Genomic DNA, 22,915 nt, shown 5'->3' with positions numbered 1-22,915 from the left:
CCTGGCACACTCCCTACAGTGGTGAAGGGAGGTGCAAGGAGCAGGGCTAATGCAGGGCCACACACTAGCTGGAATAGCCCCTGACACAGACAGAGGATTCACTCATTGCAAGGCCCCTTTACATGGTCACAGCAGCCTAGACAGGGCTGGAGCAACAGCAGGCAGGAGCTCAGCGTGAATGCAACAATTGGGAGAAGCGGGGAGCAGCTGAACAGAAAGGAACACGGGGACTCGAGAGCAATGTAGGGAGAGCCATGGGATGGATGTAGTGAGCTAAGATCCCGACAGCTGGGAAAAATAAGGGGGACCTGTGTGACAGTATTATCAAGGTATGCCTGTCATTCCCCCCACCCACCCCCACGGCCAGGAGAGGTCAGCCAGCGCTGGTCAGGCCCAGCTGGAGCACAGCTCTGTGCACTGCAGTGCAGGAAGGTTGGGGAGATGTTGGGAGGATCCAGAGGTGAGCGACAAAGATGTGGAAGGGGCCGGAAAGGAGCAGGAGGTGGGCGTAGTTGGGAAAAGGAGACTAAGGGATATGGGCTGGGGGGCGTGTGTGAATGTGCTGGCAGCAAGCCTCAACTCCTGGAGAGGCTGCCCTAAAGAAGAGGGAGAGCTCCAGTTCACCCTGATGCAGAGGCCAGGACAGGGAGCTGCTGGGTAGATGGCAGCAAGTCAGAGTCAAACTAAACATCAGGAGAATCGCCCTGCTCTCAGTCCATAGAAGGTGGGACGAGCTGCCAGGGAAGTCATGTTTCCTTCCTTGGGGGTTGCAAGAGGAGGCCTCAAGGGTGTCTGGCTGGAACAGCTTAGGAACTGCCCAGCCTGCATCTGTGCAGGGCTTGGAGAAGACAACCTGTGAGACCCGTCCCAGCCCCAGGACACCCCCAAAGTGTGCCCCACAGGCAGCCCCAGCAGAGGTGCAGCCATTTCTTGACTGGCACCCACAGACTGGAGGCCAGACAGGATGGGGCGGTGCATCCACATGGCTTAAGGTAACTGGGTTCCCCCAACAGGGACTCGAGAAGCAGGAGCAGCAGGTACCTGCTGAGGGCACTGGTGCTGGGTCAGGTCAGGTGGGAACCACTCCAGGCACTCGCTACACTCAGGAGTCGACATATTTTTGGTCCCAAATCTGTTGCAGTCCAGGGCTCCTGGGGTCCCTCCATTACCATGGTTGGTCTGAACTAAAGCAGAGCACAGACTAGGGGGCCCAGGCACCAGGCCCTGCTGGGACCTCAGCTGAGTCACTTTGCTCCCCACTCACCCTTGTGCCTGTTTCCCCAGAACAGACCTGATGACAGCTCCTGGCTGTAGAGGACTCTTGGTGCAAGGCCTGGGGCTGCCACCACGCACCAGACAGGACTATCCAACTCCTGACTCTGAGCAGGAGCTTGGAGAGGTTTGTTGGGGACAGTGTCCTGCAGAAACCCTAGTTCTGGTGCAGATCCCACTGATCCAGCTGCTGTCAACTCCTACAGCCTTTGGATGAGCCTTGAAAGGCCAGAGAGCATAGAAGTATTTGGGGCTAGAGCCCCTGGGAACCAGGTTAGAAGGGGGCCTTGAGCCCATCCCCAACACACAAGCCATTGTTTCAGAAAGGTATAGTAGGGCCGCGTTTTGCAGCATCTGGGCACCTAACTGAAGCAGAGATGCTCACTTCATCACTACTATGAAAGGACTAGAATGGACCAGAAGATCAAATGCAGAGTGATTTCAATACAAAAGACGGAACAGAGGAAGAGGGGGCAGGGGGCAACATTGAGAGGGGCACACAAAATAAGTGATAAACCCATGGGGGCTGCAGGGATCCGTAAATGAAGGATGAGAATTTGGAGATGGTCCTTCTAGTGGGCAATGCTACGAGCGTAGGGATTCAGAAATGATCTTGGTGTGGGGCGCAGGGCAGCAGTAGAGGCCAGGTTGAAACAGCTCCTGCAACAGGGAGACCGTAGCCCTGCCCCAGTCCCTGCCCACCCTCTACCCTGAGGGACGGGCTGTGACAGGGATTCCCTCAGGGCTGGGACCAGGTGCAGGATCAGGGGAGCCACATTGGTGTCTTCATGCAAGATCCCAGAAGTGTGTCGGTGAAAATGAAAAAATGGGACCCGTCAGTCACATTGTAAAGTGAGACCTTGCCCGCCTCCTAGTCCCGGAAAATACTCACCTGCCTGGGCCATACAGCCACCCCGTATCCATTGACAAGTGTCAGTGTAACCTTCCCCTTCTTGCACACCGAGTCCCTGCACACACCCCTGCCCCACCTCAACCTCACATAAGCACCTCCTGCCCGTGAACCCCTCAGAGCCCAGGAGACAGGGACAAAGATCAACTCTTTGGGTTGTCAGGTAGCTGCTATCATTTGTCTCACACACTTCCCTGCCCAGGATAGAAGAGAACAGCAGCCCCACGTCCTGCTTCTCCCACCAGCCCTGCCCCAGACTCATCCCTCCAGAGAGAGAAGGGAGGCAGGTCTGAGAACAGCACTTTATTACATACACAGGGAACAGGTTACTTCTTCTTTGAGACACCCACAGTGCGGCCGCGGCGGCCTGTCGTCTTTGTGTGCTGGCCTCGCACACGTAGCCTGCAGTGGAAGGAAAGAGATAACGGTCAGAGCTGAGATATCACCCGCTCTGCCCTCCACCCTGCCTCTGTGGGCAGCGCCACGCCCCATCCCCCAGCCCCACTTACCCCCAGAAGTGACGCAGACCACGATGCGCCCGGATCTTCTTCAGCCGCTCCAGGTCCTCACGCAGCTTGTTGTCAAGCCCGTTGGCCAGCACCTGTGGCAAAGAGGCAGCAGGTCAGAGATGCAGCCTAGCTGGGGCTGAGGTCAGCCAGCCCAGGCCCCACCATGTGGGAGAAGCTGAACTACACACATGTGGGCTGCTGGCAGGGGAGCACCAAGGACAGGCCCCACAGCTCCCAGAACCACAACCACGTGGGAGCTCACCTGTGTCTGGGATACCTCAGACCCTTGGTGCTCTCCCCTTGTTGGAGAGTCCTGAACCTTGCCCCCCTCCCACCCCATTTTGCGGTGCTGGGTAGGTCGCTACATCCCTCCGCACAGATCCTTAGGGCCCAGAAGCAGTTCAGTATGAATCTCAGCCGTTAGCACGCAAAAGAAGGCAGCTGTTAAGCGACAGTTTCGAGAGCAGAGATGTGGAGACCAGGGTCACACCCTGTGCGGATAAGGCGACCCCAGGAAAGAACGAGTGGCAGGCCATAACTCAGTTTCCCTGCTCCTTCAGTCAAAAGCTCAATCTCCGACAGCAATGAGCAAGACCACAGACCTGAACCGTATCCAACTCCCCCATGCCAAGCCACAGGAGTGAGAGTCTGGAACTTGCCCCCAGCCGTTAGGAGGGGATCGTGGAAGCCCGAGACCTTATCTCCCCCTGCAGCAAGTGTCTACATGTTGTCTGACACGTGTAACTGCTCTTAGCCACATTGATAACATCCCTATCAAACAACTGTTAATCAGAGGAGCTAGCTATGGCTTCTGTTGTTCTTCTCCAGATAAAATAAAAGCCCCACGAGCCATCCTGAGTGTAACGGTCCCTTCCCCTGCCAGGCTCAGCCCCCGGTCACGAGCCCTGGGGGATGGCAGGCCTGGAAGGAGCCCCGCCACTCACCTGGCTGTATTTGCCATCCTTGATGTCCTTCTGCCTGTTGAGGAACCAGTCGGGGATCTTGTACTGCCGGGGGTTCTGCATGATAGTGATAACGCGCTCCACCTGCAAGCGGGGAAAGGGGGTTTCTGTAAGCTAAGGTCAGCCGGGGCTCCCCACCCCCCACAGCAGACCTCCCCAGCACCACTCCCTGCAGCCAAACCCCACAGCACCCTGCACCGCACCCTCACCCCGGCCTCCTCACCTCATCCTCCGTCAGCTCCCCGGCCCTCTTGGTCAGGTCAATGTCTGCTTTCCTGAGCACCACATGGGCATAGCGCCGGCCCACGCCCTGCAGGCGAGTGGAGAGCGTAAATACAGGCCTCAGCTCTGGAGAGGGGGTCTGCCCCAGCCCTGCCAGGATCCTGCAGGACGAGCCCCTACCCCAGGGACGGACCCGCAGCCCCCCCGCCGGGTGACCCGCACCTTGATGGCGGTGATGGCGAAGGCGATCTTGCGCCGCCCGTCGATGTTGGTGTTGAGCACGCGGAGAATGTGCTGGAACTTCTCGGGGATCACGAGCGACTGCGCGGGGCAGGAGCAGGTCAAGGGCGATCTTGCGGCCTTCTGCCCCCCGGCTCTCCACCACCCCGGCCCCCTGCGCCCTCCCCGGGGGCCCCGCCGAAAAATGGGACGCGGGGCGCGAAGCCCCAGCCCCGTCCCCCCCAAGGGCCGCCCCGCAGCCGCAGTGCCCCGCGCCCCAGCACGGATGGGCCCCGATGCGCCGCGCGCCCCCGCCCGGCCGTACCATGGTGCCCGCTCCGCTCCGCTCCAGCCCCGTCCGGAAAAGAAAGGGGAAGTGACGCAGTGCCCGGTATTCACCCCCCCAAGGGGCTCCGCGGCTTCCGGTCGGGGCTGTTCCCCTTCCGGCTGGGTGTGAATATCCGGAAGTGACTTCCTGCGGGGGTAGCAGTAAAAGGCATCCGGGTGGGAAACCTGACCCCACAGGGATCCGGAGGCTGTAAACCGTCGTTAGGGCTCCTTTCCCCCGGGTGCCGGATTCCGGCCGCCGGCCGCACTCCAGCTCGGAAAGGGCTTGAATAGTGCACTTCCGGTCAGCTCCCCGGTGCTGTCTGGGAGATGTAGTTCGGTGGAGAACCAGGCCGGAAGTGCTCCCGTGGCCGGCGCGGGGCGGGGCGGAGCAGCGATGGCGGCGCTGCGGCCAGCGGAGGAGCTGGGGCTGCGGGCGGGCGACACGGAGGAGGAGGAGGGCACGGTGAGGCCTCGGGCTGCCTGCCCCTCGCCCTGCGCCCCAGCCCCGGCCCAGGCTGAGCTGTACCCCCCCTTCCCCCCTGTGCAGCCCCCGGGGCGCGGAGAGGAGCAGCCGCTGAACCTGGGGGACCTGGACCTCACCTCGGACGAGTTCATCCTGGACGAAGTGGACAGTGCGTGGGGGCGCGGGGGGGCGCTGGGAGCGAGGGGGGTGGGGTGGGGCCAGCGCTGACTCCCGCTCCTCACCCCCAGTTCACATCCAAGCCAACCTTGAGGACGCCCTGGTGCAGGAGGCGCTGAAGACGGTAAGCTGCCACCTCCTCCCTTGCTGTTCCCTGGTTGCGGCCAGCCCCCCCGGCCTGTGTGACCCCCTCCCCTGCGCAGGGCGTGGACCTCCGGCAGTACTCCAAGCAGGTGGAGCTGGAACTGCAGCAGAATGAGCATGCCTCCATCCGGGACTGTATCCTTGGAGGAGGCGCACAGATGCCCTCAACCACCCTCTGCTGAGCCTAGCGTGAAGCGGGGAGGGGGGAGGATTCAGTTACCCCCGCCCGGGGGAGTTTGGGATGGGGTCTTCTGTGCCCCTGCCCAATCCCCAGCACTGCAGACAGGGGGCTCCACCTGGAGGGAGGGGTGTGCTCCGCTATGTCTCTGGTACCCCGCCCCCCTCCCTGTATCTTGGGGCTGGCTTTCCAGTCCCCCCCCCAACTTCCTTGTTGGTTTCCTGAACGACCCTGGTCATCCCACAGACATCAAAGAGAGCAAGAACATTGCCTCCCTGCACAACCAGATCACTGCCTGTGACACCATCTTGGAGGTGAGACACACCCCCCCCCACATACACATACAGCCCTCCATCCAGCAGACCCCCTTCAGTTCCCATCACTCTCTGCAACCCCACCCGGAAAGGGGCCTACTGCACCCACTCCTGACAGCTTCATAGGCACTGGCAGCACTGCTTCTACAGGGGTGAAACACCCCCTTTCTCTTTTTCCTCTCACAAATTGAACATTAGAGGGGGTGGCTGCAGGGGTGGGATGGGCAGGGAAGTGAGAACAGCTTACCTTCCCTTTGCTCCTGGTTGTTTTGTGCTGGGGTTGGAGACTGGCAGGACATCCGGGGTGTGTGTGTGTGTCTGCTGCGGGGAGATGGTTTCTGCCCCAGTGTGGATGGGTGGGTCACAAGGGTCTGGCCTCTCTGACACTTGCTCTTCCGACGCCCTGGCCCAGCGCATGGAGCAAATGCTGAGCACCTTCCAGTGCGACCTGAGTAGCATCAGCTCGGAGATCCAGACATTGCAGGAGCAGTCAGTGGCCATGAACCTGCGCCTCAAGAACCGCCAGGCTGTGCGCAGCCAGCTCAGCCAGCTGGTCGATGAGCTTGTTGTGCCCGCCAACATGATCAGGTGTGGGGGCCTGGGGCAATCCAGGGGCTGGGGGAGGGAAGTGTCTTCTGGGCTGCCCTTTCATGACTCTATCCCACCTCCAGTACCATCCTGGAGGCGCCGGTAACGGAGCAGGAGTTCCTAGAGCAGCTGCACGAGCTCAACAACAAGATTAACTACGTGAAGGAGCAGGCCTTCCGTGAGACAATGGCCTGTGCCGATGTGCAGCACGTGTTGGAGAAGCTCAAGGTCAAGGTGAGGGTCCATCCGCCCTCTCCCATGTGACCTAGGCTTAAAGGCCAGGGGGAACCATTCCCTGAAGGTCATGGGTCAGGGGTCTTCCCCATCCTTTTCTTGTTCATTTTTGCCTGGAGGAGATGTGGACTTTCCTCTCCTCCCTGCTTATGCAGGGGGCTCCAGCAGCCTCATGGTGCCCAATGACTCCCATGACATCTCTCTGCTTCCCTGAGCAGGCAGTGACCAAGATCCGGGAGTTCATCCTGCAGAAGATCTACTCCTTCCGCAAGCCCATGACCAACTACCAGATTCCCCAGAATGCTCTGCTCAAGTACAGGTGAGCTGGGGGTAGGGGGACCTTCCAGCATCCTCCTCAGCTTGGGGCAGCAGCTGGGCAGGCTCCTGGAGACTCACAGACACCACCCCTCGCCTCATGTCCTCCAGGTTCTTCTACCAGTTCTTGCTAGGGAACGAGCGGGCGGTGGCACAGGAGTTGCGGGAGCAGTACGTGGAGACCATGAGCAAGATCTATCTGTCCTACTTCAAGTCCTACACCAGCCGCCTCATGAAGATCCAGGTTGGGACACGATGCTGCTGGGGAGTGCAGGGCCCCCAGCCCAAGCAGGAACATGGCTGGGGGGTATGGTGGGAACTCAGTGGGATGACTGGGCCAGACTCCCCCATATTACAAGCAAGGGGCAACGGTGCAGCCCTGTGGTGGTGAACCTCCCTGGCTGCCTGTCTGTCCTGTGGGATGCGGGATGGGGCTGGGGTCCTGGTGCTGACTGTTCATCTGTGCTGCAGTATGAAGAGGTGGCTGACAAAGATGACCTGATGGGCGTGGAGGACACGGCGAAAAAGGATATCCTGCTGCCCCAGGGCACGGGGCAGGAGGCAGGGAGGTGTCGGGTGGGGGGAGGAGCAGCATCTCCCTGGTGTTCCCCTTGACTCGTGAGTCCCACGCTTCTTCTCCAAGCCATCGCTGAAGAATCGCAACACCATCTTCACACTGGGCAATCGGGGCAGTGTCATCGGGGCGGCCGAGCTGGAGGGGCCCATCATCGTGCCACACACGGCCCAGAAGAGTGATGTCCGTGTGAGCAGGGGTGGGGGAGGGCAGGGGTCACCACCAGGGGGTCCCCCAGACCCTTGGCAGGGAGGGTTCAGGGTTCACTTCCCCTGCTTCCCCCACATTGCAGTACCCCTTCGAGTCGCTGTTCCGCAGCCAGCACTACGCTCTGCTGGACAACAGCTGCCGCGAGTACCTCTTCCTCTGCGACTTCTTCATGGTGACGGGGCCCAGCGCCCAAGACCTCTTCAACACTGTCATGGGCAAGACCCTTGCCATGTTCCTGGTGTGTGTGTGGGGGGGGGGGTGTTGCAACAGGCTGGAGCTGTGGCTGGGGTCTGTTACTGGGGCAGGGGGCACGGTGCAGGGGGGCCGCATCCTCACCTGCTGCCTTCCCCAGAAACACATGGATGCCTACGTGTGCGACTGCTATGACAGCATCGCTGTCTTCCTGTGCATCCACATCGTCCTGCGCTTCAAGGCCATCATGGCCAAGCGCAACATCCCGGCTGTTGACAAGTAAGTACCTGGGGACATGTCCCACATTGCGAGCCCGCTGCTCCCAGCCCTTATTCCACCCCCTTCTCCCAGCTGCATCAGGGCACAGACACCTGGCACTGGAAGGTGCCAGCATGTATGAGCAGCAGAAAGCTCTCTCTTGCACAGCGCCTCTGCCGCACCAGGAGCGCCATCAGTAGGGATCAGAGTGAACAGGCCATGTCAAATCCTGACTTGAGGAGTCTTGGTTTCCCTTGCTCTAAACCACTAGACACTGTTCCTATTTCCAAATGAAGATGGACCCCAGTAGTCCTGGGTCCCAACCCCCCGCTGCTTTGCTTTAACTGACTGGGACCCCACCCTCATCCCTGAGCTGAGCTGGCATCTGGTGTCTGACCACCTCCCCCGCCGGTAGGTACTGGGACACGCTGCTGGAGATCCTGTGGCCGCGCTTTGAGTACATCCTGGAGCTGAACATCCAGAGCATCCAGAACATGGACCCCCAGAAGCTGGGCTTCCTTGACACACGCCCCCTCTATGTAAGGGCCTCGGGGTAGGGGCTGGGGTCCGTGCAGCCTGTGGGGTGGAAGAGGGAGGCTTTGCCTGTGGTGTATTGGGTGCACTCCCGCTGTGTAGGTGTGAGGGTCTTGAGGCTTTGCCAGGGGTGTTTGGAGGGTGCAGGGAACCCTGCAGTACTCTGACCCTGTTGCCCCTCTAGATCACGCGGCGCTACGCAGAGTTCTCCTCTGCCATCGTCAGCATCAACCAGACCTTCCCCAATGAGCGGACCCACGCCCTGCTGGGGCAGCTGCAGGTATGGGGCGGGCAGGGAGGGGTGGCAAGTACAGCACTGAGCAGAGCCTTGCAGCGGGCAGGGGAGCTGGTGGCAGGTCCCTCCTCTGCAGACAGGCTGGGCATGCCAGTGGAGGGGACTCTGGTATCTGGGGGAGGCGGGTCCTGTCCCGCTGATGCCCATGCACCTGTTCCCTACCCAGGTGGAGGTGGAGAACTTCGTGCTGCGGGTGGCGGCAGAGTTCTCGTCACGCAAGGAGCAGCTTATCTTCCTCATCAACAACTATGACATGATGCTGAGTGTCCTTATGGTAACACCCCCCACATGCTCTCGTGGGAGTGACCCCCAACCCCCTGCTCCCCATCCAAATAGACCCCTTGTCTATACAGTGCATCAGGGCTGTTCCCCTGCCTGTCCCTCCCACCCCCAGCCGGTGCCCTAGGGGTCTCAGGTCGCAGTGGATCCCTGTTCTCTTTGCAGGAGCGGGCAGTGGAGGAAAGCAAGGAGGTAGAGGGCTTTCAGCAGCTACTCTCAGCCCGGACTCAGGTGAGTCACCCTGTAGCCTGCCCCTCCCTGGGGGCATTGTGGGGCTGGGGCAACCGGGCTGTCTGTCCTCTCTGTGGGCCTCCTCAGTTCAGTGTCTCGGCACCCTGCGCCCCCCCCGCAGGAGTTCATCGAGGAGATCCTGTCACCCCCTTTTGGCGGGATGATCGCCTTCGTCAAGGAGTCAGAAGCTCTCATCGAGAAGGGGCAGCTGGACCGGCTCCGCGGGGAGGAGGGTATGGAGAAGGGACCCTGCTCCAGCCCCTCCCCGCAGCCCAACGCTCACCCCCTGCCCCTGGCATACGATGAGCCTAGAACCCCCCCACACCCCCCTGACACAGCTACACCAGCAGGTGTGGGATTTGCTGGGCTCCCTTGAGCCCTGATGCCCCCATACCTTGCATCCTGTTACTGCACAGCAAGGACAAGGGGGAGGTTAGGTGAGACCTACTCCTCCGTCAACTCACTTCCAGCCACAGCACAGTGGGCCAGGTCAGTCTGGCCTGCCCCTACCCTGGCTGTGTCTCCCGTGCAGGGGCTGTGGGGGAATCTCAGGGTGCCCCGACCTGGGCCCTGACCCCAGGTGCCATCTGCCCCCAGCCCGTGTAACCCAGCTGGTGCGGGGCTTCGCTAGCACGTGGAAGACCTCTGTGGAGTCTCTGAGCCAGGACGTCATGAGATCTTTCAGCAACTTCAAGAACGGCACTAGCATTATTCAGGTGGGGCATGAGGCAGCCTGCCTTCCCTAGTTGGAGGGCACCAGCTGCCTCTGGGTCTGGGGAGAGACTCGGAGGAAGTGGTGCGAGCCCTGTGCTGCCCTGACCCCTGTGCCTGACTTGTCTCCTTGCAGGGGGCACTCACGCAGCTGATCCAGTACTACCACCGCTTCCACAAGGTGCTGTCACAGCCTCCCCTGCGTGCCCTGCCTGCCCGTGCCGACCTCATCAACATCCACCACCTCATGGTTGAGCTGAAGAAACACAAGCCCAACTTCTAGGGCCCCTGCCCAACGCAGCACATGGAGGGTAGAGCAGCTGTTCCCAGCACAGGTGGGACCAGCTCTCTGGCAGCCCACCCCATGGCGGGGGTGGGGAGGTGCTGCAGGGATGGACTCTGTGTTGTTCCCCCACCCCATACCCTGGTGTTTGTACGTGACAGTCTGGTTTTGTCAGGTAACAATAAACTCCCTCATAGTATCAGCAACCTCCGGTGCTCTGTCTGGGGTCCGTGGGGGGCAGTGGGGCACTGAGTACAAGTGGGGGTTGGGATAGTGGTGCTGTGGACCCACCTGCTGTAGAATGAATCACTGTGGCCCCAGTTCAAACCAGGAGGGCCCCTCTCCCCTTCCCTATGCACCTGATACCCTTTCCTCCCCAAAGCTGGGGAGCCAGGACTCCAGCGTTCTTTCTCAGCTCAGAGGGGAGTGGGGGGCCAGTGCCTGCATCATGCTTTCGATTTCAGCCCTAATCCCGGCTGGGTGGGCAGTGGATACACAGGACATTAGTTCTAGGTCCACTTGAAAAGGAGCGGAAGAGTCAGATGACTTCAGCTGGGGAGAGGTGAGGGGCTTGCTCAGAGCCCCAAACCATGTCACTCGGATGTGCTGAGGCATTGCCTGGGTGCTAGGAGAAGAACTGACTATAGCAATGAGCTGTGGGGCACTGGCCTTAAGTCTGGGGGCCAGTGTGGCTGACTTGTGTTTCTGTTGAAGAACAGTCCATGCCACAAGGGAGGCAGCTGGAGTTTGACCCAACCAAAGCCAGCTCCTCCTGCCTAGGTCTCTCCCATGTTTCTTTTTTGGTTTTTGAGGCTGCTGTGGTCCCAGATAAATGGGGTCTCAGAGCAGTACTCGCACCTCTGTCTACTGCATATACCCATCCCATCCACCCTAAGATGCTGTTAGCCTGTTCCCTAGACGCGTCACTCAGGCATTTCAGCCTCATTCTGCAATCAGCCGATGTCCCAGCTCCCTCTCCTGTGCTGTCTCTAGTTTACATGTCCCCATCACTGTTGTGTAGCTGACCTCCTGTTACTGGTTCCTCAGTGCATCTGCTGTTACATCTCCCACTGTTTCCAATGCTCCATCCAACATGATCTCCATTTTTCCATAGAATGGTCCAGCCCTTTCTTATTGGCAAACCACCCCATGTAGCATCACCCATGAATCTCATGGAGGACACGTTTCATCCCAGTACCAAGGCCACCAATGAAAGTGTTAATCAGGATATGGTCCTATGATGGATCCCCAAGGAACACCAGCTCTCCAGGCTGACAGAATCAGAAAAACAGGACTGACAGGGATCACAGGTAGCCCAAGGCAGGAACAGCCCTGTCTACACTATCCCAGCTGAGGGACTGTCTAACCTGTTGTTAAAAACCTCCCACGATGGACACTGTGCAACCTAATACATCTGTGCCAACACTGAGCCACCCTTGGAGTCAGGTCTTCCCTAATACCCAGCCTAGATCACCCTTGTTGCCAGTTCAAACCATTACTTCCTGGGTCCATAGAGAACACCTCCATGCTCTTTGTTTGCAAATATCTAGTTGGTCTAATAAAAAAGATATAATTTCTTCCACCAGTTTTGATTACAAATTCTTTATGTATCTGCAGTGTTATCAAACCACCTTCAGTCTCTTCTTCTCCCAGGCTCACCATTGTAGTTCTTTCGGCCTTCCTGTGCAAGTCATGTTTTTCAGTCATTGTCGCTCTCCTGTACTCGCCCCAGTTTCCCCATGTCTCTTGTAGTGCAGTGCCCAGAACTGGACCCAATACTCCAGGTGAGGCCTCACCCATGCTGAACAGGGTGGAAGAATCAATGCAAACAACCCTCTTGTGAATACAGGCCAGGAAGCTATTGGCTTTTCTTGCAACAGGAGTATGCTACTGGCTCATGTTTAGCTTGTGGTTCACTCTACTGCCCAGATCTTTTCCTGCGGTACTGTCATTTAGCTGCTTATTCTCTTGTCTGCTCATGCACGAGGTTGTTCTGTCCTGAGTGTAGGTCTGTGTCCTTACTGATCACCTAGAGAGCCTCTTGGCCCATAGAAACAGATTCTTTTCTGATATGCTCTAGGGCCCTCCAGATGTTGGGATGAGGCTGACTGCTCTGTAATTCCCTGGTTTCTCATTATTTCCCTTTTAAAAGTTGGGCCCTTTTCCAGGCATCTGGGACCACACCCGGCCTCTGTGAATCCCCAAAAAGAATAGGCAGTGGCTCTGCAGTTATTTCAGCACACCTGTTGGGTACCCTAGGATGCATCATGTCCAGCCCTGCTGACTTGAAAATGCCCAGCTTTCAAACAACTTCCACACCTGGCCCAACTCATCAGAGGCAAATTCCTTGCTGATCAACAGACTCCAACTCACTAATAAACGCACCTCCACTGCCACCACAGTCAACACCCATCTCATCCCCCAAACCAGTCATAGGTGTAATCAGAATCCAGAAATCCCACGCGTCTATCCCAGAGCAGGGCCTCTCTCACCCAACACACCAAATGCCCTCGTGGAAGCAAAATGGAGGCAGCTAATGAAAGACTATGCCTCAAAATTAGCTCACAAAAAATAGAGGCCAGTCGCATGCACACAGGCAGGAGAACACCTTCCACAGGACACATGCCCCTTTCCTACCCTCTCGTCCTCATGCTTAAGTCACAGCATTATAACAACCAAATCTCAGCTACTCTCTCTGCGCTCCACAAGTAATAAGGACTCTTTTTCCCTCTTGGCTGCTCTTCCGTTAATTAGGTTCTCTATTCCACTGCTCTTTGATTTTGTAACTGCTCCCGATACCTCTTTGCTCCTATTTTGCAGCCACTCCTGAAGCAGACTGTTTGCATTTACATATGGACTGAAATACATGCTACCGTTCTATCTGCTGTTCAGCTCTAGCTGTGTCTGCTTCTTTCCCAGACTTGAAGGAGGGCAATCTGTGCCTGAAAGCTACCATCTCTTCCATCAAGATAGTTGGGTTCAATTAAAGGTATCACCAAAAAAAACCCTTGCCTCTCCTATGTCTTTAAACAGCTTGTTCTGAACTTCTCAGGTTTTGAAAATGCACTGCCAGGGCACTGCATAGTCTGTAACAGAGCAAACCCTATGTTCTTCCTGTTTTCACCGCAGCACCGTAATTCAAACAAACATCCATTTCCCTGGCTGCACTTTCTTCCCTGGGGGCAAGCACCAGTAGTTCAATGCCTGAGGCGGCAGCAGACCAGTCCTTAGGGAAGGCTGGAAGGATGCTTGCAGGGGGAAAAAAAGACTCCTAGCTTGTAATCCTAGATTCCCTGCCTGAGCTGAGGCCAGGCACCTCATGCCCTGGTGCCTGTTTCCCGCTTGGTCCAAAGTGGGGCTCCGCCTGTTCAGGGGTGATAGCCTGCCAGGAACAGGGAAAGGCCAAGGTCACACTGTGAGCTCAGCCCAGGGCACCTAGCAACCCACCCAAAACAGCACTGAGCCCAGAATGAACCAGGTGGTGCATTTAAGTGCTACATTCTGGGGGGGAAGGGGAGGGAAATCACTGCATAAACCCCATGGTGTAAGGCTTTTCACAAAGGCTGTAGCTGGTATCTTCCAATCCTTGTGAGTGATATTCCCCACCTTTGGTCTGTTAACAGCTAATAGCAAACAACTTTCTTTTGTAGCATTTATAGATTTGTAAACTCGATTCCTGTTTTGTGTTTTAGTCTGTATAATTCAGAAGCTGCCTGCAGGTTCATTGTTAAGTGTAGCCATCAGGTCTGGCTACAGCGCAGAGCCACCAAGTGAGCAGAGACCCCATGTGCCCAGGGAGCCCCTCTGTGGGCAGGTGCTGGGCAGCTCAGTAGATCCACACTGTGGGCTAGAGGGATCACAGCAGTTAGGGGTTTGGGAGACAGAAGACATGCAAGAGGGGAACAGGAGGCAGGCGGTAGGTCCTTAAGATCACGTTACATCCAGGTGGCTTCCCCTTCCTCCCCTAGACTGTTTCCCACCTGCTTCTGGAATGGAGGGTGCAGCATTCACCTTTTCTTACCCACAGCCTCACCTTCCCTGGTCAGCCTCTCCTTGCCCAGACCAAGAATTCAGTGGGCAGCAGGCCCCTGGTCCAGGGAGCAGTTCTCCTGTCCTGTGCCCACCTGCCCCAACAAGAGCATTTCCCAATGCAGGAGGAGGACACATCTTTCCCACAAAATAAGAGGCCTAGCCCCACTCCAGCAGGTTGGTTTGCTCCGTGACAGGGTTTTACACAAATGGGATCAAGGTCAAGTGGTTGAAGAATGGGCAGGAGCAGATGGCCGAAGTGGTGTCCACGGAGCTGATGCAGAACGGAGACTGGACCTGCCAGATCCTGGTGTTGCTGGAAATGACCCCCCAAGTGGGGACATCTACACGTGCCAGGTGGAGCACAGCAGCCTGCTGGACCCCTTTGCTGTGAGCTGGGGCAAGAGTTGGGAAGTCTAGGGCAGCCCTTGAGCCCCTCGGGAACATGGCCTGCTCCATGCAGCACGTCAAGGGCTGGCTTGGGGCAGAGGGCAGGGGTGGGAGCAAAGGACAGGGAAAATGCAGGGAGATCGGGGGGGTGCAGGGACTGTAGGGCCAGATGCCCTTGGTGGTTGGGAGGCAATGAGTGACCAACAGAGAAGGGGACCCCATCTTCAAGGGGTGCCCTTACATGCAGGCTGGGCCCATCTGTGTGCTGTAGGGGACGTTCAGGGCTTCCAGCTGGTGACCCAGTTGTTCCCTCTTTACTGTACAAGGCAGAAGTGTCAAAAAGACTGAAATGGGGCCCGCCCTGCCTGGCAACAGATGCTGCCGCCCAGCCCCGAGAGCGACAGGCCCCTCGGCTAGGGCTGCCCACTGCCCAGGGCAATGCCCTCAAGGAAGACTGCCAAGGGGTCTGGAGCTGCACCCCTCCTTTCTGTCACAGCCCTTCTTGCTGGCTCCACAAATGCCCCCGGGAGCCCTCACCCACAGCACCCCTCCCCACAGACAGCTCTTGTTTCCTTGCTGCCTGCACCGCTCTGGCCCGGGCCCGGGCTGCTGGACTTTTCCCTGTAGAAGAAGCCGTGTTTTCCCAGCAAAAAGCAGCTCCACTCACTTCCTTCTATTTTGCCCACGCCGCATTGATACGGCTCCTCATGTCCCGCTGTCCCTCTCCGCTTTCTGGCACGATGGCCCCCGAATGCTCGGACTTGCGCACACATGGCACGTGCGGGTGCCTGATGCCAGGCATTGTGCGCAAGAGCCAGGGAAAATGAGGCAGGCCGTGCTCATGTTGCCCCACGTGGAACAAGGCCTCGGGCAGGAGCCCTGCTCCTGGGGCAGGTCGGGCCAGCCTGAGCCGGCGGGGAGAACTGCACCGAGACGAGGTCGGGGGAATAGCCCACCAAGCCCGGCATCGGCGGGGCACGAGGGAGGAGGGGCGGAGAGGACCAGAGCCTGCATCGGGAGGGAGGCGGAGCGGCGGGGGCCCGGGGGACGGGGACTGCCCCTCCGGCAAGGAGAGCTGGAGCTCGCCCCAAGGCCGGGCTCCGTCGGCACGGTTTCTTCGGAGGCGGCTCTCGGGAGCGCGCGCCGGCGGAGCGGAGACGAGCTTTGTGCCAAAGCAGCCACCCAGCACCGAGCGGGGGCTCGCCCCGCTGCAGCACGGCCGCCCCCCGCCGCTGACGTCATCGGCGGGACACTGACGGGGGCACAGGCCGAGGCGGGGGGCCCCCCTCCCCGCCTGGCCCGCGGCCTTGCTCTTCTCTCGCACCTCGTGCATGTCTGCTTCGCCGCCCTCTGCCCCCTGCGGCGAGCGCGCGTCCTCCTTCCCGAGCGCTGGACACGCGAGTTCTCTCATCCCCTTCACCCCTCCGCAACCACACTCGTTGCAAAGTTGCCACCTCCTACAAGCCATGGGCACAAAGAGCCCCCCGCCCCCCGGTCTCTCTCTCCACCTAGAACAAAAAAAGTTCAGAAAATGGTGCCATCAAGCCTGCTCTGTATAGAGGGGATTTGTATCAGCTGGGCTGCACAGCGCAGGTGAAACAACGACCACCCCTCGGTCAAATGCTGCGCTTCACCAACACCCGTGCTGTTGGCACCAGTCTGCAGCGGGTTGCCCCCCCTACAGCAACCCCTGGCCCAGCACACTTGCATCCACAGACCCAGCCCCCAAGCAGACGTGATCTCTAACCAGGCCCTCAGATGCCACCACAGCACCTGCGCTGAGGAGCGTGCGCATGCTACCTCGCCAACCTGAAACCTGCCTTCATATTATAACCTGCCTAAGACCTGTCACCTCTCTATTTACCAGCCATATCTTATCACCAGGTCTGCATTCCCTCTTCCCACCTGTTTCTCACCCATTGACTGCCTCAATTTGCATTTTCACTGACTGGCATTCTCTCTCTCTGGTTTCTATGATCTCCCATCTAGGAAGAGCACAGACCAACTGCAGGCTTCCCCAGCCTGTCAAATGGTGTTTGTACCCAAAACGCTCGCAAAAAAAGAATTTGTCCAACTATTTTAGTTGTTCTAATAAAAGATAACAAAGAACCTTGCTTGCCTCTACCCAACAAAGACTCCAGCAGAGAAGCAGATTGCACCTTTGAGTGAGCTGCACAAATCCCCCTTTGGCAATAGAGACAGCCACCCCCACCCCACCAAATTGCACTGCCTTGGTTGTTACATACTGGAACCCGTGAGAAGGATCATTAGACAATTAAAACCCTTAATGGAAAAAAGATCAGACCCTGAGAGAAATATTCCCAACTCCCCGCCTTCAAGAAACCCCCAACCCTCGCCCAACTCATCCTCAGAAGCAAACTCCCCTCCATCCAACAGCCCCCAAATGCAACAGTAAATGCAAAGGCCCTGCCAGTCCATCTCCAGCACAACAGTCAGCACCTCTCCTAACAAAGCTATCAGCATCCAGGGATCCTATGCATCCCAGAACGCGCTCTCTCTCATTCAGTGTACCAGCTGCCCTCACGGAAACTATGTGGGTGTAGATAAATAGGAAGGATGCACCAGAATGAACTCCGTGCATAAAAAACCCCCAAAATAGAAAGGACAGAGATGCACAAACAGCAGTAGGAGCGCATTTTCTATTCCCTCTCTAGCCTTACAATCCTCATGCTCAAAGGGAATTTACAGATCACTCCCAGAAAATGGGCCTGGGAACAGAAATTCATCACCCTACTGGGCTGTGAAAAAAGAAAAAAGAATCAGGACTCAATACATGGTTTTATGGCCCGTGGCAGGGTAGACATACCTTATAGACACCCTAGGTAAGAAACATATGGAGCACAAGCTTTCATTAGCTCAAGTTCACTTCATCAGATGCTGATGACACTCACAAAAGCTTGCTGATTCAATGAGCTGTTCTACTGCACCTATTTTGTCTTGATAACTGCTCCAACTCCTAGCTCCCAGTCCTCCTCCATCTCTCCCTCCAAGCAGAGCATGTGGATTTGCAGGGAAGTTCCCCACCGATACAGAAAGGCAGTCGGTTGAGCTGTGTTTCTCAGACTACTTGATACCTGATGGCTCGGTCAACAGCTCCCCCAAGTACACAGCTGGCCCAGTAAGAGAGCACTAAAAATCCATGCATTGCCCAGACCAACACAGTGACATGGTATTAAAAATCCAACTCAGTGTTCATGGCACCCCTGCTGTGACAAGCCCTGGTGATCACGGACCTCTGGGCAATATGGGGAGACTGTACGATGGCATAGGCCCTTTGGCTCACAGGGACACAAAACAAACCAGTATGCACTTACTTTTTGGCTGGGATGATCTAGTTGGGGTGGACTAGATGACCTCCAGAGGTTCCTTCTAACCCTAACTTTCTATGACTTTACCTTGCAGGCACAGACAACCATCCTGCTGTGAGCTGGGGTTTTTGCAGGCCCCTGGTTCCCCTACTCCAGCACCCAAAAGCTGAAGCACAAGCCTGTGTTTGTGTGGTGGGGGACGAGCATCAGTCCCATGAGACCCATGGCACCAGCCCCTACCCATCATGCCTGTGGGATGCGGTGGGAAGCCCCAACCCTGACCTGGGGCATCTGTTCCCGTGCCCTGATGTGTCAGGGCAGAGGTCCTTCTCCAAGGGCAGCATTGGGCGAGGCGGGGGTGGGTCTGGGGTTCCTGCTAGGGCTTCCTAGCAGCACCCAGGTGCTTGGGGGGCCTCCTCCATGACACAAAGCAACCCACTACCTCTGTTCTTGCTCCCCCACAATGCATGTCCTGCCTCAGGAATGGGACTAGGGTGAGTTGTGAGTGCATGGGGGGGAAGGAGCTTGGGCTCTGCTGGGTCATGATGGGGAAGGGCTATGGGGAGATGCCCGTGTGTTGGGGCAGGGGAACACCACCTCATAGCCCCTAGGGAGTGATCCCCCCCAAGCCCTGGGGTCACAATGGGGGGGCGGGGTCCATTTCCAGCCCCTCCCCACAACTGCCATCCCTGCCTTGCAGCCACTCCCAGGACTCTGCCCCTCCCCGACTCATGATGCCACACCTGCTCTCCCCCTGTTGATTGGTTGCCTTTTCACCCCCTCGTGCCCATCCCCCTCCCTGTCTCTCTCATTCATGCCCATGCACACGCAGCCCTGCGTAGCAATTGGTGCATCCAGGGGCATCCCCCCATCAAGGGCAGGGCCCATCCCCATGGACCGCATCACCCATGTGCTGCGGTTGCCCCTGATGCCCCTGACAAACGGACCCCTAGGGTCTCAGTCAGACGCCCCCCGGTGAGAACAGCCAGGGAAGCAGGGCAGGCAGTCATGGGCCTACCCACAGAACCTGGTGCTTGTGCTGGGCAACCCCAGATGCTCTCTCTCTCCGTGCCTGGGGCTCTGCTGGTGATGCCAACAGAGATGTAGAAGCTGCAGCAGGGACTGAGGGACCTCCTAGGGTCATGGCAGGTCAGGCCAGATCCACCTGAGGCCTGGTCCAGGCTTGCGGTCAGACTGATGGCAGAGTGGTACGTGCCAGCTTGCCAGGAAAGGTGGCAGGTTCTGCTGGACACCTCGCTCTCCTCGGAGGGCAAGCTACACCTCCAGCACCGAGGAGAGGGCACAGCTGCAGTGGTGTTTAATAGACTAATGCTTTGGGGAGCAAGGGAGTGAGGACGTCCCCTTTGAGGGTGGCAGGGGTGACAGTCAGGACACCGGGGTTCTACCCCAGATGCCCCCTCTCCCCATCCCCCAACGCCCCTCTGCTTAGGGGCTCTGCTCCACACTTCCTCCAAGCAAGAAGCTCAAACTCTGCTGCTTCAAAGAGACCAAAATGCCTTAATGAATCCCACACTGTGAACAGCAAAACCACTTAGAAAAAGCCCACCCCTCTCCCTTGGTCCCTGGCAGCAGGGACCCTCTCCCAGTGCTAAGATGGGGAGGATAAAGCAGTGGGTGGCACCCGTCTGGGATGTGCTTGGGGGGGAGGGGGCGGGGTCTGTGCTCAAGTCACTGGGAGCCGAAGGCAAAGAGGGGCATCCCCTGCATGGCCCCAGTGAGGGCGGGACAGAAGTCTGTGTCCAGGGGGCAGCACCCCCTGCCCTGGGTGGGTGTTGGAGGAGGGGAGGGCTCCCCATCTCATGGGGGACCCTGCCTCTGCTCTCCCCAGCAGCTCCAGCATCTGTAGAAAAGGAGATGCAGCAGTGGGGCAGAAGCAGGACCCCCTTGCCATCCAGACTGAAGGAAACCCCCCTACTTCTGTTCCTTGGTGGGGGCATAGTACAGCTCCAGGGGCTTGCTGACCTTCCAGTACTTCTCATTCACCAGCTCCAGGGTGAGAGAGCCGTTCAGGGTCTGGGCATGAGAGAAAGTGAGGAAAGGGATGTGAGACAGGCTGGGAGGGGGTAGGGGCAGCCCCCAGTGAACACCCCTGCAGCTCAGCACCCTGTTGTGCGACACACGGCCCGGACACCCCCCAGCCATAGCTTCGTACCGTGAAGGCCCCCCCCGGGGTGGTGATGTAGATCGTGTACTGCTTCTCGCTCACGTCCTCCAGGCCAGGGGCCTCAGGCCCCGGCGCCGGTGTCTCCTCCAGCGCAATGCGCAGGGCCAGGTACTTGGAGAGGTGGTCAACAGTGGCATTGGCTGTTGTCTTCACGTACCTGCCAGGCACAGGGGTGGGCTGTCAACCACGGGCTCTCATGGGGGTAAAGCTTATAGAGGGGCTTCAGGCAGAGGATTGGGTAGAGCTGGTGGGTGAGTGTAACAGCCCCTTGCCTCCAGCATGGGGGATGAGGGCAGAGTGTGAGGGCTCTATTTCAGGGGGTGCTGCACCCTGCTCACCAGGGCTGGGAGCCAGGACGCCTGGGGTCCCCCTTCCCACACCAGCAGAGATGGGCACACTTTAGGGGAAGAGGAAGGCATATTGAAGGCCCAATTTGGGGGGCTGGGGGTGTGTCTCCCCCCTCACCTGGTCTGGGAGTATTCACCCTTCTCCACCAGCAATGGGTGGGGCCGGAAGACCAGCTCAATCTCACTGCTGCCTGGTTCAGCACCTGGCTCAGGGCTGCCGCGGCCCCCGCCCTCATGGGATGTCTCAGGGTCGGGGTCTGGCCCGGAGTCGTCAGAAGCGCGGGAGCGCTTGCGGCTGGGCCCTGCCTCCGGGTGGCTGGGGGCCGAGGCGTTGCTCAGGTGTGAGCGGCTGTCGCAGTTGTCCTCCCCGCCGCTGAATGTGGTGTTGTCTGACTCCTGGTGTAGCTTCCGCACCCGCTGGGCCCTGCGGGGTGCAATGGAGGAGGTCATGCCCAGGGCAGGGTGGAGACGGTGCCCAGGGAAGCTGCCAACCTTCCCAGGCAGGTGGGTGGGGGGGTGCAGAGAGACTCGCTGGCCAGGGGGAGCCAACCTTGAGGATCCCTCATGCCAACCTTTGCTGTGAAGGCAACGTAGAAACATCATGGCCCCAAACCAGCAGCTCTGAAAGTCTAGGGCAAGACCCCAGGAGGGGAACAGGTGGTGGGGAGGGCAGGGCACCCCAGGGACAGCCAGGTATGAAACCCTGTGAGCTGCACCCCCAGTGGTGCACAGACGACCATCCCTGCTGTCTCACAACAAGAGGGGTCCCTCATTAGCTCCTCCACTATTGCTGTCCTGCCTGCTCCCTGTCCTGCCCATGGGACCAGCTGCTCCTGTCCCTGGGACCCCAGCTGAGGCAGGGTTTGTCCCCTTGCAGGACACAGCCCTCTCTGGTGTAATGCTATGGGCACCCCCAAATCTTCCAGAGCTGTCAATAGATCCCAGGGTCGACATCTGGAAGCTTCAGCTCCATCAGGGACAGGTGAAAACTCCAGCCCTTTTAGGACAGAAAGGAGAGAACAGCAGAGGAGAAAGCTGGGCCATCCCAGGCCTGGGAAGTGTGGTGCCAGGATCACCCCCACCCCTGCACCTGTGCATGGCTTGCATCTTGAGGCCCTCCTCGATGCTGCTGCTGAGAGCCTGCTGGTTGTGCAGGCGGCTGAGCTTGGCCAGCACCCGGTCCTGATGGGCCTCGTACTCGTCCCGGCTTGGGTAGATCTTGGAAATGAGGGCGTCAAAGTTGGGGTCTGGCCGCAGCGAGCGCTTCGACACCAGCTTCTTTCGGCACGTCGGGCACTCCTTGTTCCTGCCGGGGTGGGGATCCACCGCTGGGCGGGATGCCTTACCACGCAGCCCTCCGACTGCCCCTGCCCGGGGCACTCCCCACTCCCCCCATGCTCTGCCCTGCCCCGCCCCGCCCCTCCCGCAGTGCCCCCCGTGGGGTGGACATCAACCACCGGGCAGGATGCCTCGCTCTGCACCCAGCCAACCCTTCCTGGGCAGCGGGCCTGGACCCCGCCGATGCCCCACCTGCCCCAGCGCGCCCCCCGCCCCGCCCCGCCCCGCCCCGGCCCGGGGGCCGCGGTACCCGCTGCGCAGGGCGGTGACGATGCAGTCGGAGCAGAAGCGGTGCAGACACTCCTTGGTGGTCATGGTGTTCTTCAGCATGTCCAGGCAGATGGGGCACATCAGCTCGCTGTGCAGGCTGCGCGGGGACACCGCGATCTCCGTCCCGTCCATGATCGCCTCCTGCCGGCACCGGCCGCGTCAGGGGGCCCGGCCCGGCCCGGCCCCGCCCGCTCGCCCGGCCCCGCGCCCCTCCCCGCCCGGCCCGGCCCGGCCCGGCCCGGCTCCCACCTGCGGCGTGCGGTGCAGCTCGTACAGGCTCAGCTCCCACGTCTTGCTGGCGCTCTGCGCGTTGGCCGGCGTGGCCATGGCGGGGCCGGGGCCGGGGCCGGGCTGCACGGGGCGAGGCGCGGGGGTGAGACCGGCTGCACGCGGCGCCCCCCACACCCAGGCTCCCGCCCGGCCCGGCCCGGCCCGGCCCTGGCCCCAGCCCCGGCCCGCTCACCGCGGGGCGCGCACACAGCGTGTCTCTGTTTTTTCCTCCCTTCCACTTTCTTAGTGGGGTGGGGGCAGGGAAAGGGGCAGGGCCTGCCAGCGACCGTAACGTCACTTCCTTCCCCGCCCGCCCTATGACGTCAGGCGCGGCCCCCGCCAACCCGCCGGTG

At 59.1% G+C, this 22,915-nt stretch overlaps 3 protein-coding genes across 6 annotated transcripts; 1 reads left to right on the top strand and 2 right to left on the bottom strand.

Annotated features, from left to right (window-relative positions):
• Positions 1-2,472: 2,472 nt before the first annotated feature.
• Positions 2,473-4,529, bottom strand: RPS18 (ribosomal protein S18). The gene is made up of 6 exons (XM_006271684.4): positions 4,420-4,529; positions 4,098-4,196; positions 3,877-3,963; positions 3,636-3,737; positions 2,692-2,783; positions 2,473-2,584 (listed from the first exon to the last, which is right to left on the bottom strand). The coding sequence occupies exons 1-6, from the start codon at positions 4,420-4,422 to the stop codon at positions 2,509-2,511; spliced, it is 459 nt and encodes a 152-aa protein (XP_006271746.1). The 5' UTR covers positions 4,423-4,529; the 3' UTR covers positions 2,473-2,508.
• A 105-nt stretch (positions 4,530-4,634) lies between these two features.
• On the top strand, positions 4,635-11,984 carry VPS52 (VPS52 subunit of GARP complex). Of its 4 annotated transcripts, XR_002091859.2 has the most exons (21): positions 4,635-4,887; positions 4,972-5,056; positions 5,136-5,188; positions 5,268-5,343; positions 5,633-5,700; positions 6,113-6,288; positions 6,372-6,522; positions 6,741-6,841; positions 6,949-7,081; positions 7,309-7,366; positions 7,467-7,600; positions 7,704-7,859; positions 7,974-8,092; positions 8,487-8,610; positions 8,790-8,885; positions 9,067-9,174; positions 9,345-9,410; positions 9,532-9,643; positions 10,008-10,126; positions 10,258-10,456; positions 11,519-11,984. XR_002091859.2 is itself a non-coding variant. In XM_014597672.3 (20 exons), exons 1-20 carry the CDS (start codon positions 4,819-4,821, stop codon positions 10,402-10,404), a joined length of 2,145 nt encoding a protein of 714 aa, XP_014453158.2. In that variant the 5' UTR covers positions 4,635-4,818; the 3' UTR covers positions 10,405-10,603. The 4 variants fall into 4 exon arrangements, 3 of the variants coding, with proteins under 3 accessions (XP_014453158.2, XP_014453152.2, XP_059571306.1); XM_014597672.3 differs by lacking the exon at positions 11,519-11,984 and having other exon boundaries at positions 7,467-7,594; positions 10,258-10,603; XM_014597666.3 differs by lacking the exon at positions 11,519-11,984 and having other exon boundaries at positions 10,258-10,603.
• A 5,626-nt stretch (positions 11,985-17,610) lies between these two features.
• Positions 17,611-22,861, bottom strand: RING1 (ring finger protein 1). The gene is made up of 7 exons (XM_059715324.1): positions 22,756-22,861; positions 22,542-22,643; positions 22,273-22,433; positions 21,775-21,990; positions 20,803-21,108; positions 20,326-20,494; positions 17,611-20,186 (listed from the first exon to the last, which is right to left on the bottom strand). The coding sequence occupies exons 2-7, from the start codon at positions 22,617-22,619 to the stop codon at positions 20,085-20,087; spliced, it is 1,032 nt and encodes a 343-aa protein (XP_059571307.1). The 5' UTR covers positions 22,620-22,643; positions 22,756-22,861; the 3' UTR covers positions 17,611-20,084.
• Between the last annotated feature and the right edge of the window lie 54 nt (positions 22,862-22,915).

The sequence above is a fragment of the Alligator mississippiensis genome, chromosome 11 (genome assembly GCF_030867095.1).
Source record: "Alligator mississippiensis isolate rAllMis1 chromosome 11, rAllMis1, whole genome shotgun sequence".
Taxonomy (NCBI): Eukaryota; Metazoa; Chordata; order Crocodylia; family Alligatoridae; genus Alligator; species Alligator mississippiensis.
This window is presented reverse-complemented; position numbering and strand designations above follow the sequence as displayed.

Bases quoted from the DNA above. Each gene is read 5' to 3' on its own strand.
- RING1 (XM_059715324.1), bottom strand. From the start codon at position 22,619: ATGGCCACGCCGGCCAACGCGCAGAGCGCCAGCAAGACGTGGGAGCTG. The intron at 21,991-22,272 runs GTACCGCGGCCC...CCACCCCGGCAG, and splicing joins GTCACCGCCCTGCGCAGCGG to GAACAAGGAGTGCCCGACGT. The intron at 21,109-21,774 runs GTGCAGGGGTGG...TGCACCCCGCAG, and splicing joins AAGATGCAAGCCATGCACAG to GGCCCAGCGGGTGCGGAAGC.
- VPS52 (XM_014597666.3), top strand. From the start codon at position 4,819: ATGGCGGCGCTGCGGCCAGCGGAGGAGCTGGGGCTGCGGGCGGGCGAC. The intron at 6,523-6,740 runs GTGAGGGTCCAT...TTCCCTGAGCAG, and splicing joins TGGAGAAGCTCAAGGTCAAG to GCAGTGACCAAGATCCGGGA. The intron at 7,082-7,308 runs GTTGGGACACGA...TCTGTGCTGCAG, and splicing joins GCCGCCTCATGAAGATCCAG to TATGAAGAGGTGGCTGACAA.
- RPS18 (XM_006271684.4), bottom strand. The intron at 3,964-4,097 runs GTGCGGGTCACC...ACTCGCCTGCAG, and splicing joins TCGCCATCACCGCCATCAAG to GGCGTGGGCCGGCGCTATGC. The intron at 2,784-3,635 runs GTGAGTGGCGGG...TCTTTGCCACAG, and splicing joins AGGATGGCAAATACAGCCAG to GTGCTGGCCAACGGGCTTGA.